The following is a 13,984-nucleotide window of genomic DNA, read 5'->3' as shown; positions in this document are numbered from 1 at the left end:
GCGGTTTTGATGTGCATTTCTCTAATGATTAGTGATGTTGAGCATCCTTTCATGTGTTTGTTGGCAATCTGTGTATCTTCTTTGGAGAAATGTCTCTTTAGGTCTTCTAACCATTTTGGGATTGGGTTGTTTGTTTTTATGATATTGAGCTGCATGAGCTGCTTGCAAATTTTGGAGATTAATCCTTTGTCAGTTGTTACATTTACAAATATTTTCTCCCATTCTGAGGGTTGTCTTTTCGTCTTCTTTATGTTTAAAAAATATGGAACACTTCACGAATTTGCATGTCATACTTGAACAGGGGCCATGCTAATCTTCTCTGTATTGTTCCAATTTTACTATATGTGCTTCCGGAGCGAGAGCTAGCTTTGTTTTGTTTTTTTCTTTTTTTTTTAAGTTTTGAATTTTATTTATTTTTTTATACAGCAGGTTCTTATTAGTTATCCATTTTTTACACATCAGTGTATACATGTCAGTCCCAATCGCCCAATTCATCACACCACCATCCCCACCCTGCCGCGGCTTCCCCCCTTGGTGTCCACATTTGTTCTATACATCTGTGTCTCAACTTCTGCCCTGCAAACCGGTTCACCTGTACCATTTTTCTAGGTTCCACATACATGCGTTAATGTACGGTATTTGTTTTTCTCTTTCTGATTTACTTCACTCTGTGTGACAGTCTCTAGATCCAACCACGTCTCAACAAATGACTCAATTTTGTTCCTTTTTATGGCTGAGTAATATTCCATTCTATATATGCACCACAACTTCTTTTTCCATTCATCTGTCGATGGGCATTTAGGTCGCTTCCATGACCTGGCTATTGTAAATAGTGCTGTAGTGAACATTGGGGTGCATGTGTGTTTTTGAATTATGGTTTTCTCTGGGTATATGCCCAGTAGAGGGATTGTTGGATCATATGGTAATTCTTTTTTTCATTTTTTTAAGGAACCTCCATACTGTTCTCCATAGTGGCTGTATCAGTTTACATTCCCACCAACAGTGTAAGAAGGCTCCCTTTTTTCCACACCCTCTCCAGCATTTGTCATTTGTAGATTTTCTGATGATGCCCATTCTAACTGGTGTGAGGTGATACCTCATTGTAGTGTTGATTTGCATTTCTCTAATAATTAGTGATGTTGAGCAGCTTTTCATGTGCCTCTTGGCCGTCTGTATGTCTTCTTTGGAGAAATGTCTATTTAGGTTATCTGCCCATTTTTGGATTGGGTTGTTTGTTTCTTTAATATTGACCTACATGAGCTGTTTATATATCTTGGAGATTAATCCTTCGTTGATTCGTTTGCAAATATTTTCTCCCATTCTGAGGGTTGTCTTTTCGTCTTGTTTATGGTTTCCTTTGCTGTGCAAAAGCTTTGAAGGTTCATTAGGTCCCATTTGTTTATTTTTGTGTTTATTTCCATTACTCTAGGAGGTGGATCAAAAAAGATCTTGCTGTGATTCATGTCAAAGAGTGTTCTTCCTATGTTTTCCTCTAAGAGTTTCATAGTGTCTCGTCTTACATACAGGTCTCCAATCCATTTTGAGTTTACTTTTGTGTATGGTGTTAGGGAGTGTTCTAATGTCATTCTTTTACATGTAGCTGTCCAGTTTTCCCAGCACCACTTATTGAAGAGACTGTCTTTTCTCCACTGTATATCCCTGCCTCCTTTGTCATAGATTAGTTGACCATAGGTGCGTAGGTTTATCTCTGGCCTTTCTATCCTGTTCCATTGATCTATATTCCTGTTTTTGTGACAGTACCATATTGTCTTGATTACTGTAGCTACATAATATAGTCTGAAGTCAGGGAGTCTGATTCCTCCAGCTCCGTTTTTTCCCCTCAAGACTGCTTTGGCTATTCGGGGTCTTTTGTGTCTCCATACAAATTTTAAGATATTTTGTTCTAGTTCCGTAAAACATGCCATTGGCAATTTGATAGAGATTGCATTGAATCTGTAGATTGCTTTGGGTAGTATAGTCCTTTTCACAATATTGATTCCACCAATCCAAGAACATGGTATATCTCTCCATCTGTTGGTATCATCTTTAATTTCTTTCATCAGTGTCTTATAGTTTTCTACATACAGGTCTTTTGTCTCCCTAGGTAGGTTTATTCTTTTTGTTGCAATGGTAAACGGGAGTGTTTCCTTAATTTCTCTTTCAGATTTTTCATCATTAGTGTATAGGAATGCCAGAGATTTCTGTGCATTAATTTTGTATCCTGCAACTTTACCAAATTCATTGATTAGCTCTGGTAGTTCTCTGGTGGCATTTTTAGGGTTCTTTATGTATAGTATCATGTCATCTGCAAACAGTGACAGTTTTATTTCTTCTTTTCCAATTTGTATTCCTTTTATTTCTTTTTCTTCTATGATTGCCATGGCTAGGACTTCCAAAAACTATGTTGAATAATAGTGGTGAGAGTGGACATCCTTGTCTCGTTCCTGATCTTAGAGGAAATGCTTTCAGTTTTTCACCATTGAGAATGATGTTTGCCGTGGGTTTGTCGTTTATGGCCTTTATTATGTTGATGTAGCTTCCCGCTATGCCCACTTTCTGGAGAGTTTTTATCATAAATGGGTGTTGAATTTTGTCAAAAGCTTTTTCTGCATCTATTGAGATGATCATATGGTTTTTCTTCTTCAGTTTGTTAATATGGTGTATCACATTGATTTATTTGCATATATTGAAGAATCCTTGCATCCCTGGGATAAATCCCACTCGATTATGGTGTTTGATCCTTTTAATGTGTTGTGGGGATTCTGTTTGCTAGTGTTTTGTTGAGGATTTTTGCATCTATATTCATCAGTGATATTGGTCTGTAATTTTCTTTTCTTGTAGTATCTTTGTCTGGTTTTGGCATCAGGGTTATGGTGGCCTCATAGAATGAGTTTGGGAGTGTTCCTTCCTCTGTACTTTTTGGGAAGAGTTTGAGAAGGATGGGTGTTAGCTCTTCTCTAAATGTTTGATAGAATTCACCTGTGAAGCCATCTGGTCCTGGACTTTTGTTTGTTGGAAAATTTTTAATCACAGTTTCAATTTCTACTTGTGGTTGGTCTGTTCATATTTTCTATTTCTTCCTGGTTCAGTCTTGGAAGGTTATACCTTTCGAAGAATTTGTCCATTTCTTCCAGGTTGTCCATTTTATTGGCATAGAGTTGCTTGTAGTAGTCTCTTAGGATGCTTTGTATTTCTGCGGTGTCTGTTGTAACTTCTCCATTTTCATTTCTAACTTTATTGATTTGAGTCCTCTCCCTCTTTTTCTTGATGAGTCTGGATAATAGTTTATCAATTTTGTTTATCCTCTCAAAGAACCAGCTTTTAGTTTTATCGATCGTTGCTGTTGTTTTCTTTGTTTCTATTTCATTTATTTCTGCTCTGATCTTTATGATTTCTTTCCTTCTGCTAACTTTGGGCTTTGTTTGTTCTTCTTCCTCTAGTTCCTTTAGGTGTAAGGTTAGATTGTTTGAGATTTTTCTTGTTTCTTGAGCTAGGCTTGTATAGCTGTAAACTTCCCTCTTAGAACTGCTTTTGCTGCATCCCGTAGGTTTTGGATCATCGTGTTTTCTTTGTCATTTGTCTCTAGGTATTTTTTTATTTCCTCTTTGATTTCTTCAGTGATCTCTTGGTTATTTAGTAACGTATTGTTTAGCCTCCATGTGTTCTTGTTTTTTACATTTTTTCCCCTGTAATTCATTTCTAATCTCATAGCGTTGTGGTCAGAAAAGATGCTTGATATGATTTCAATTTTCTTAAATTTACTGAGGCTTGATGTGTGACCCAAGGTGTGATCTATCCTGGAGAATGTTCTGTGCACAGTTGAGAAGGAAGTGTAATCTGCTGTTTTTGGATGCAACGTCCTAAAAATATCAATTAAATCTATCTGGTCTGTTGTGTCATTTAAAGCTTCTGTTTCCTTATTTATTTTCATTTTGGATGATCTTTCCATTGGTGTAGTGAGGTGTTAAAGTCCCCCACAATTACTGTGTTACTGTCGATTTCCTCTTTTATACCTATATGCAGTTGCCTTATGTATTGAGGTGCTCCTATGTTGGGTGCATATATATTTATAATTGTTATGTCTTCTTCTTGGATTGATCCCTTGATCATTATATAGTGTCCTTCATTGTCTCTTGTAACATTCTTTATTTTAAAGTCTATTTTATCTGATATGAGTATTGCTGCTCCAGCTTTCGTTTGACTTCCATTTGCATGGAATATCTTTTTCCATCCCCTCACTTTCAGTCTGTATGTGTCCCTAGGTCTGAAGTGGGTCTCTTGTAGACAGCATATATATGGGTCTTGTTTTTGTATCCATTCTGCAAGCCTGTGTCTTTTGGTTGGAGCATTTAATCCATTCATGTTTAAGGTAATTATTGATATGTATGTTCCTATGAGCATTTTCTTAATTGTTTGGGGTTTTGTTTTGTAGGTCCTTTTCTTCTCTTGTGTTTCCCATTTAGAGAAGTTCCTTTAGCATTTCTTGTAGAGCTGGTTTGGTGGTGCTGAATTCTCTTAGCTTTTGCTTGTCTGTAAAGCTTTTGATTTCTCCATCGAATCTGAATGAGATCCTTGGTAGAATAATCTTGGTTGTAGGTTCTTCCCTTTCATCACTTTAAGTATATCATTCCACTCCCTTCTGGCTTATAGAGTTTCTGCTGAGAAATCAGCTGTTAACCTTATGGGAGGCTCTCTTGTATGTTATTTGTCCTTTTTCCCTTGCTGCTTTCAATAATTTTTCTTTGTCTTTAATTTTTGCCAATTTGATTACTATGTGTCTCGCTGTGTTTCTCCTTGTGTTTATCCTGTATGGGACTCTCTGTGCTTCCTGGACTTGGCTGGCTATTTCCTTTCCCATATTAGGGAAGGTTTGGACTATAATCTCTTCAAACATTTTCTCTGGTCCTTTCTCTCTCTCTTCTCCTTCTGGGACCCCTATAATGCAAATGTTGTTGCGTTTAATGCCGTCCCAGAGGTCTCTTAGGCTGTCTTCATTTCTTTTCAGTCTTTTTTCTTTATTCTGTTCTGCAGCAGTGAATTCCACCATTCTGTCTTCCAGGTCACTTATCTGTTCTTCTGCCTCAGTTATTCTGCTATTGATTCCTTCTAGTGTAGTTTTCATTTCAGTTATTGTATTGTTCATCTTTGTTTGTTTGTTCTTTAATTCTCCTAGGTCTTTGTTAAACATTTCTTGCATCTTCTCGATCTTTGCCTCCATTCTCTTTTCAAGGTCCTGGATCATCTTCACTATCATTATTCTGAATTCTTTTTCTGGAAGGTTTCCTATCTCCACTCCATTTAGTTGTTTTTCTGGGGTTTTATCTTGTTCCTTCATCTGGTACATAGCCCTCTGCCTTTTCAGCTTGTCTATCTTTCTGTGAATGTGGTTTTTGTTCCACAGGCTGCAGGATTGTAGTTCTTCTTGCTTCTGCTGTCTGCCCTCTGGTGGATGAGGCTATCTAAGAGGCTTGATGGGAGGGACTGGTCGTGGGTAGAGCTGACTGTTGCTCTGGTGGGCAGAGCTCAGTAAAACTTTAATCCACTTGACTGTTCATGGGTGGGGCTGTGTTCCCTCCCTGTTGGTTGTTTGGCCTGAGGCAACCCAACACTGGAGTCTACCTGGGCTCTTTGGTGGGGCTAAGGACAGACTCTGGGAGGGCTCACGCCAAGGAGTACTTCCCAGAACTTCTGCTTCCGGTGTCCTTTTCCCCACAGTGAGCCACAGCCACCCCTGCCTCTGCAGGCGACCCTCCAACACTAGCAGGTAGGTCTGGTTTAGTCTCCCCTGCGGTCACTGGTCCTTCCCCTGGGGTCACTGCTCCTTGCCCTGGGTCCCGATGCACACAGTACTTTGTGTGTGCCCTCCAAGAGTGGAGTCTGTGTTTCCCCCACTCCTTTTGAAATCTTGCAATCAAATCCCAGTAGCCTTCAAAGTCTGATTCTCTCGGAATTCCTCCTCTCATTGCCGGACCCCCAGGTTGGGAAGCCTGTCATGTGGCTCAGAACCTTCACTCCAGTGGGTGGACTTCTGTGGTATAAGTGTTCTCCAGTCTGTGAGTCACCCACCCAGCAGTTATGGGATTTGATTTTGCTGTGATTGCGCCCCTCCTACCATCTCTTTGTGGCTTCTCCTTTGTCTTTGGTTGTGGGGTATCTTTTTTGATGAGTTCCAGTGTCTTCATCTTGATGATTGTCCAGCAAGTAGTTGTGATTCTGGTGTTCTCACAAGAGGGAGTGAGAGCACGTCCTTCTACTCCGCCACCTTGGCTCCTCTCCCACTAGCTTTGTTTTTTAAATTGAGGTTTCTTTAAATTAAGGTACTCTGATAACACTTCTCCTGAAGAGAAAAAAGAATGACACTATGTTAGCAGTTATAACTCAGTTATAACGTCTATGGAGAGAATCTTGGGTTTATCTCCACTAATTTTATAACATATCAGAGACATAAAAGATTATAAATTTTGGTATAAGTAAAATCTGTGTTAAACGACAGTCTTCTGAACACTGTTTTTGAATTTTCACTTGGGTTTTTATTTGACTATCCTACTATTATATTGATTCATTCAGTAAAGATTTGTCGAGCCACTGCTCTGAGTTGGTTGTTGTTGTAGGCAAACAGCGGAGAAAAAGAAAAGGCACATTCCTGCCTTCATGGCGCTTCCATTTTTAGTGGGCCACAAACTTACTCTTTTCTTTTTTTGTGCTACGCGGGCCTCTCACTGTTGTGGCCTCTCCCGTTGCGGAGCACAGGCTCCGGACGCGCAGGCTCAGCGGCCATGGCTCACGGGCCCAGCCACTCCGCGGCATGTGGGATCTTCCCAGACCGGTGCACGAACCCGTGTCCCCTGCATCGGCAGGCGGACTCTCAACCACTGCGCCACCAGGGAAGCCCTCTTTTTTTTTTTTTAATTTTTATTTATTTGTTTATCTATTTATTTTTGGCTGTGTTGGGTCTTCGTTTCTGTGTGAGGGCTTTCTCTAATTGCGGCGAGCGGGGGCCACTCTTCATCGCCGTGCACGGGCTTCTCACTGTCACGGCCTCTCTTGTTGCAGAGCACGAGCTCAAGACGCGCAGCTCAGTAGTTGTGGCTCACGGGCCTAGTTGCTCTGCGGCATGTGGGATCTTCCCAGACCAGGGCTCGAACCCGTGTCCCGTGCATTGGCAGGCAGATTCCCAACCACTGCGTCACCAGGGAAGCCCCAGAAACTCACTCTTTATCATCCTTAGTTACTGAGATCCAGGATCACAAAATTCTTTTTTTTTTTAAAAGCTGAGTTTTTTAAATTTATTTTTGGCTGTGTTGGGTCTTCGTTGCTGTGCGCGGGCTTTCTCTAGTTTCGTCAAGTGGGGGCTGCACTTCGTTGTGGTGTGTACGCTTCTCACTGCGGTGGCTTCTCTTGTTACAGAGCATGGGCTCTAGGTGCGCGAGCTTCAGTAGTTGTGGCACGTGCACTCGGTAGTTGTGGCTCACGGGAGCTAGCGCGCACACAGGCTCAGTAGTTGTGGCACATGGGCTTAGTTACTCCACGGCATGTGGGATCTTCCTGGACCAGGGCTCGAACCCATGTCTGCTGCATTGGCGGGCAGATTCTTAACCACTGCGCCACCAGAGAAGCCCACAAAATTCTTTGTTAAAGGACCAGGTAGTAAGTATTTTAGACCTTGTGGGCCAAGAGGCAAAATGGCAGATATTATGTAGGTATTTGTATAACCATTTAACCATTTTTAAATGTCAAAATTGTCTTTAGCTTGGGGCCATACTAAATTCGGCAGTGGCTAGATTTTGGACCATGGACTGCCAAACCCTGATCTAGATTAAAAAATTTTAGCCATGTTTGGCATTTTAAAAAAATCTCATTTAGGGTCTCCCTGGTGGCGCAGTGGTTGAGAGTCCGCCTGCCGATGCAGGGGACACGGGTTTGTGCCCCGGTCCGGGAAGATCCCACATGCTGCGGAGCGGCTGGGCCCGTGAGCCATGGCCGCTGAGCCTGCGTGTCCGGAGCCTGTGCTCCGCAACGGGAGAGGCCACAACAGTGAGAGGCCCACGTAACGCAAAAAAAAAAAATTCATTTAGCCTCTTTCCAGTTAATCATTGAGATCTGTTGATTTTTTTCCTTCTCAAATGTGTCATTTCTGTCCCAGTTACCCTGCCACTTCCCTTGTGTCCACCGACTGGACAGTCCTCCTGCAGTCAGCCATCCTGCCCTGCGGCCGGGGCCTGCGTCTCCTCAGCAAAATGGTTTTTCCAGTCAGGCTTATCCCTTTGATGTTTAGGAAACGAATTTCCTCCTGTGACACTTGATTTTACCTCTGGACTACATTGACTTTTACAAGGAATTACAAAGTGCCTCCTTATAGCTCTCTCACACTGATCAAATTTATACCCATTGGGATCCTACAGAACTGGTGTAATCCCTTTCCTGTGTGACATTTCTTCTTCTTCCTTTAGCTGTCTCTTAGGGGCTTGTCTGCACCCTAGTTTGCTCTTCTCAGAATGAGCTTCAGTTTCTATTACTTTAAAAGTGTTTCAGCTGGAATTGAACATTCTGTTTCAGTGTGGTTCAGTCTTCAAAGAGATCAGGACTCTTCATTTGTGAAGTGTTTACTGAGTGCATACTATGTGCCATGTACTTACTCAGTGCTGAAGATGCAGCAGTGAGCAGATGGACAGAAATCTCGGCCCTTATCAAATTTACATCTTGGGCGGCTTCCCTGGTGGCACAGTGGTTAAGAACCCGCCTGCCAGTGCAGGGGACACGGGTTCGAGCCCTGGCCTGGGAAGATCCCACATGCCGCGGAGCAACTAAACCTGTGCGCCAAAACTACTGAGCCAGCGCTCTAGAGCTCGTGTGCCACAATTACTGAGCCTGCGTGCCACAACTACTGAAGCCCACATGCCTAGAGCCTGTGCTTCACAGCAAGAGAAGCCACTGCAATGAGAAGGCCGTGCACCACAATGAAGAATAGCCTCTGCTCGCTGCAACCAGAGAAAGCCCACGCACAGCAACAAAGACCCAACACAGCCAAAAATTAAAAAAATAAATTAGAAAAAATATTTACATCTTGGCAGAGGGAGCCAGACAATTGATACAACATACAAGTAAATTATATAGTTTGTAGAAGATAAATGCTGTAGAGAAAAATTGAGCAGGGGAAATTGAGTGGTAGGGCAGACTCCCCAAGGAGGTGATTTTTGAGTGAAAATTTAAAGGAGGTGAGAGAGCCAGCAACATGAATATGTGGGGAAGGAGTGATTCTCCATATATTCCCTATATATAAGGTAAGTGGAATAGCCAGTGCAAGGGTCCTGAGGCAGGAGGGTGTCTGACATGTTTGAAGAAGAGCAGGGAGGCCAGTGTGGCTGGAATAGAGTGAACCAAGGGGGAGAGGGCAAGAGATGAGCCCAGAGAAGTCACAGAGACCAAATGGTACAGGCCTCAGTAACCACAACGGGCTTTAGCTTCCAGTCACAGTGCGGTGAGGAATCAATCATTGGAGGGTTTGAGTAGAGGAGTAATGTGATCTGACTTACATTCCAGAAGGATCTGTCTGGCTGCTGTGGTGGGAATAGACTTAGGAGGGGCAAAGCTTGTAATAATTCAGGCAGGAAGGAAGGGGGCTTGGATCAGAGTGGTGGTGAGAAGTGGTTGGACTGTGGACATTTTGAAGGTCAGCTCAACAGGGTTTCCTGATGGGTTGGTATTGGGGAATGTCACCCTTCTTACTCTAAGCCTCTTCTGCTTAAAATCACAAAACTGGGATGGAAACTCAGTGTGGCCTGAGCATTACTGCCTCATACTGAACTCACTGTCCGCTAAAACTCCTAAGTCTTTTTAAAAATCTTACATGTGCTAATGCTCAAATACCCCTTTTATTTATTTTAAAAAAAATTTTTTTAAGTACTCCTTTTAATTTTTACTTGGCTTGTTGCCAAGTTAAAGATCTTACCTTCGTTTGTAAGAGATTTTATTTTGCTAGATTTGACTGATTGCTCCAAACAGTCAAGGACTTTGGGGAAACCTTAGTCTGTTATCCAGGATAGTAGCTTCTCTGTCGGCTCCGTGTAAGCCCACACATTTCACAAGCATGCCTTCTGTATCTTCCAAAACTTTGATGGATTGTTGAGCAGACCTATAGCAGACCTCCAGAACTCCCCTCTAGGTTGATTGTGGCTTTTACAATTTTACACTCTCTGATCAGAATTGGTTATAATCCGCCTAACTTGAGATCTGGTCTCTGTTAAATCCACAAAGATGCCATGTGTTGTTTAGCTGCCTTCCTGAGATTATGTACAAATACATATTGCTCATCTGTTCGAATTGTCTGATTTACCAGTATAGAATCCACCATATCAATGGTGGACAGACAGACAGACGGAGGCAGAGTGAGGTGTGTATCTGATAAATTTACCCATAATGAACTCATGCTCTTAGTGCCCAGTACTTTCTTTAAAGATAAACAGTATATTGTGAAGACTTTCTTTTCTCCAGTGCTCACCAACTGTATTTTTCTGATACATTTGAGACTCTTGCTCGGGATCAACACCCATCTTGCAGGCTATAATCTGCAGACCCTGCTTTCTGTGCCCATTTTGAGGATCAGAATTGCAGCCTTCCAACCTGTCCTGTTTTCCATGGTCCCCGAATATCAGCAGGTTTGCTGATCTCATTTGTTCCCATCACTTTAGAACTCTCTCCCCGTAGGGCTGTGTCATCACCCACCTCACCCCCAACTTAATCTGCTCTAATCACATTACATGATGAATTTTAGGAATTCACTGTGACTCTGGAGGAACCTTAGGAGAGTCCTAAGTGGCTCCCTGCCGTTAATCTAAATGCCACTGGCCTTGCTTTCAAAGCCCCCTTCTGGTTGCCCTTTTTTTCCTAGTACCTACCACTCCCAGATGTTTTACTCTGGTCAAACAATTTTGTTTTTTAAATTAAAGATGTCGATGTTTGATGTTTGCTTCTACCTCTGTGATTTCTGTCCGTCTGTCATTTCTACGTTTCTTCTGCCCACACGAGTCTCTCCTTCAGTATTGCAAAATCTAACGTTTAATTGTACAGCAATTTACATTTGTTCCCCTTTTGTTAGATGGGTTAATTTTGTCTCCCCCAACTACCTGTTCTTTGAGACCATGTATTATACCGGTTTAACAGCTCTCAAAATGCCTTGTACAGTGTCCTGCCAGACATCATAGTTAAGTATTCATTAAAAACGTGCTTGTTTATTGTATTCTCTATTGTAGTTGAAGATGCCCACACTGGAATTTTTAAAGGAAACAGCAGACAGACAGTTTGGAGGGGCTATTTGGTATGTTACTTTAAATTAACTGTATTTTTGCAGTAGATTAGAATAAAAGTATGAGAAATAAAACTTTTACTTTGAGAGGCTTTTTAATGTTTACTTTTCCTCTAAGCCTAGCTTTCTAGTACTAGTGAATATCGATTTAAATAATTGTAATATTCTTATTTTGAAGCTTGTGTGATGCAATAGATATTTACTAGTTTTCTCAGCTGTAAGTTTTCACCAGCCTTATGATGTGGAAAGTGAGTTGTGTTTTTCCCCTTTTTATTTCAGACAACAGATAAGGAAGTCCCTGGGTTAGTGCTAATGCAAGATTTAGCTTTCCTGAGTGGATTTCCACCTACATTCAAGGAAACAAATCAACTGAAAACAAAATTGCCAGAAAATCTTTCTTCTAAAATAAAACTGGTAAGAGCATAGAAAATAGAGCAATTAGCGTAGCACATCCCATTTCATGCGTGCCTCTTCTCTGTGGCCCCCTTTGTTATAGTATAGCCGACAATCATAAGCAAAGAGGGTCTCAATTCTGTCAGTGTTGTCACGAAGACAGCTCTTTATTTGTAGAAGATCCTCCCTTTTTACTCTTTATTTGGGCAAAATTCTGAGTCTTAACTTGGTTTGTTGGTTTCCCAGACAGAAGCAGGATTCATTTGTTTAACAAATGAGCTTCTACTGTGTGTCAGGTGCTGTTCTAGCTGCTGAGAATGTAGCAGTGGACAAAGCAGACAAAAGCCCTGATGGCAGTGGAAGCATGGAAGGAGGGGATGGGGGGAAATCAGACATGTGGTGGTAGGTACACACAGGCTCCTGTGGATTTATGAAGAGCTTCCACTCACAGAGGGGGGATGCTTCAGATTTTTGGAACATTTGATAATGTGAAACCTTCATTCATTAATAGCTGGTTGAGCCACTAACATATTTAGTATTTATACTTATTAACTCTTCACGCTTGACCACTGAGGCCATCCGCGAGTTGACTTTGGAGATGGTGACATGTCTTTCCGTAACATTTCTTGTTCTCAGAGCCATCTGTCTGATTCATGTAGGGCACAGTCCGTGTGGGTGTACTTTCCTTTTGACCTTATGCCAAGATGCCTGCTATTCTGTCAGAAACAGTCCAGGTTGTAAAACGTGAATGTTTCTTCTCTCAGACTAGAGGGCATAGTTCTTGGCTCAGAATTTGTTAGGCTCTGCTTTTCTTGATTTTACAAAAAAAATGTTCTTTAAATTCTGCCACTGTGTTTAGCTTCCTGCTTCTCAGTCCCTGCTCTTCTTGATGTCATTTAACAGTTGGGAGGTGAAAGGGTGGAGGTAGTGGCAGGGAGAGCTGTGACTCGGGGAGGGGCGGTTATTTAGTTCATGTCTGGACCATGTTTTCTGTCTGCCGGTCAAAGTTCCTGTTTAACTTATTTCCTTTTCCCCTTAAGTGTTTCACTGTTTTAAGATACATTGTATTACCTTTGTAAATACCATGGTAATATGAATGACATTTATGCTTTTTCTTTTCTTCATATTTTCCTCCATAACTTTCTTTATGGTACCTGGAAGTATGGTGATGCCCGGCTAGATTAGAGTTGAGTTATTTCTTAATCTGCAGTTATTTTAAAATAGATATTCCTCCTTCCCTGAATTATTTTTAGTATGGATTTGGGCAGATAAAACCATTTCAGCCAATGTTTATTTGGCTTCTTGGCTTCCTAGCTGTTGGTTCTACAGTTATAGACATATGTGTATCTGTACGTTTGACCAGCACATCTGCTGCTAGGTGGACGTGTCCTGCCAAAGATCACCAGCCCAAGTCGTGGTCATCCCGCAGCAAACGAGTTTTTGGGCAGTGTGGAGTGGTGTGTGCCAGGAGACGCTGGGGGTGCAGGAACTTGAATTGGGCAGTAGCACCACCAGGCTCGGTACATGTGGACGCCCCCTCCTCCGTCATTCACCCGGTTGGCAGTTGATCTGGATTCCCCAGACTTGTCTCTGTGGAGGCCGGCACCTCCTGGGGGTACAGCCAGTTATTCGCAATGTGCATTGCAGCTCACTGTCACTGTGCCAGCACCTGCGGTTGGCTTCAGAGATGAGGACTTCTCATCTTTTGGAGGCTAGAGAGAAAATGAGAAAGAGGAAGCACAGAAGGAGAGTGTCAGTATTCAAGCCTGGTTCTCCAAGGGACTCTCTTTCCCTGGGTCCCACTTCCTGGTTCTGTTATGGGCACCCTGAGAATGAAGTTTCTAGTCATTGGGTTCCCAGTCCCTTTAGTGAGCATTGATTAAACACCTGCTGTTGTGCCAGGGACTGTGCTAAGGATAACTGAGTGACTAAAATCACTTAGTGTTTGGGTGTGACTGCTTCCAAACAACGTGTTAATACAAAGTGCTGGGAGAACATGTGGGCTTCGGTTGTACTGCAGGCAAAGACGGCTTTGCAGAATAGGAAACATTTTGGCTGGGGCTGTGCACAGAACAGCCGTTCTTCCAGCAGAGAAGCCAGTGGGAAAGACCTTTCTGAGAGGAGGGAACAGCTTGAGCAGAGGGCTAGGGGCTTGCAAGTAAATGGTCTTTTCAGAGAACCAAGGCAGCTGTGCAGAGGCCAGAGACCAGGTGGGGATTTTCCTGATGCTGAGACTGGGAACTTAGGTGGAGGCCAGATTGAGAAAGATCCCCTGGTGAGGAGGCCGGA

General features: G+C 42.3%; 1 protein-coding gene and 1 non-coding gene across 5 annotated transcripts in view; one reads left to right on the top strand and one right to left on the bottom strand.

The window, feature by feature from the left end:
* The window catches only part of GNPTAB (N-acetylglucosamine-1-phosphate transferase subunits alpha and beta), an 81,896-nt gene that overhangs the window by 41,283 nt on the left and 26,629 nt on the right, over positions 1-13,984 (top strand). For all 4 annotated transcript variants that reach the window (XM_029205692.1, XM_029205693.1, XM_029205690.1 and 1 more), the window contains 2 exons: positions 11,250-11,314; positions 11,582-11,716. In XM_029205692.1, coding sequence (XP_029061525.1) covers positions 11,250-11,314; positions 11,582-11,716 — 200 coding nt within the window. The remainder of the gene's footprint in view (positions 1-11,249; positions 11,315-11,581; positions 11,717-13,984) is intronic.
* Positions 257-363, bottom strand: LOC114886313. Its single transcript, XR_003791318.1, has one exon. It is a non-coding gene; the product is annotated as a U6 spliceosomal RNA (small nuclear RNA).

Source organism: Monodon monoceros, unplaced genomic scaffold, assembly GCF_005190385.1.
Source record: "Monodon monoceros isolate NGI ecotype Baffin Bay Population unplaced genomic scaffold, NGI_Narwhal_1 Super_Scaffold_6, whole genome shotgun sequence".
Lineage (NCBI taxonomy): Eukaryota > Metazoa > Chordata > Mammalia > Artiodactyla > Monodontidae > Monodon > Monodon monoceros.
The sequence above is the reverse complement of the archived record's forward strand: the minus strand, read 5'-3'. Positions and strand labels throughout refer to the sequence as shown.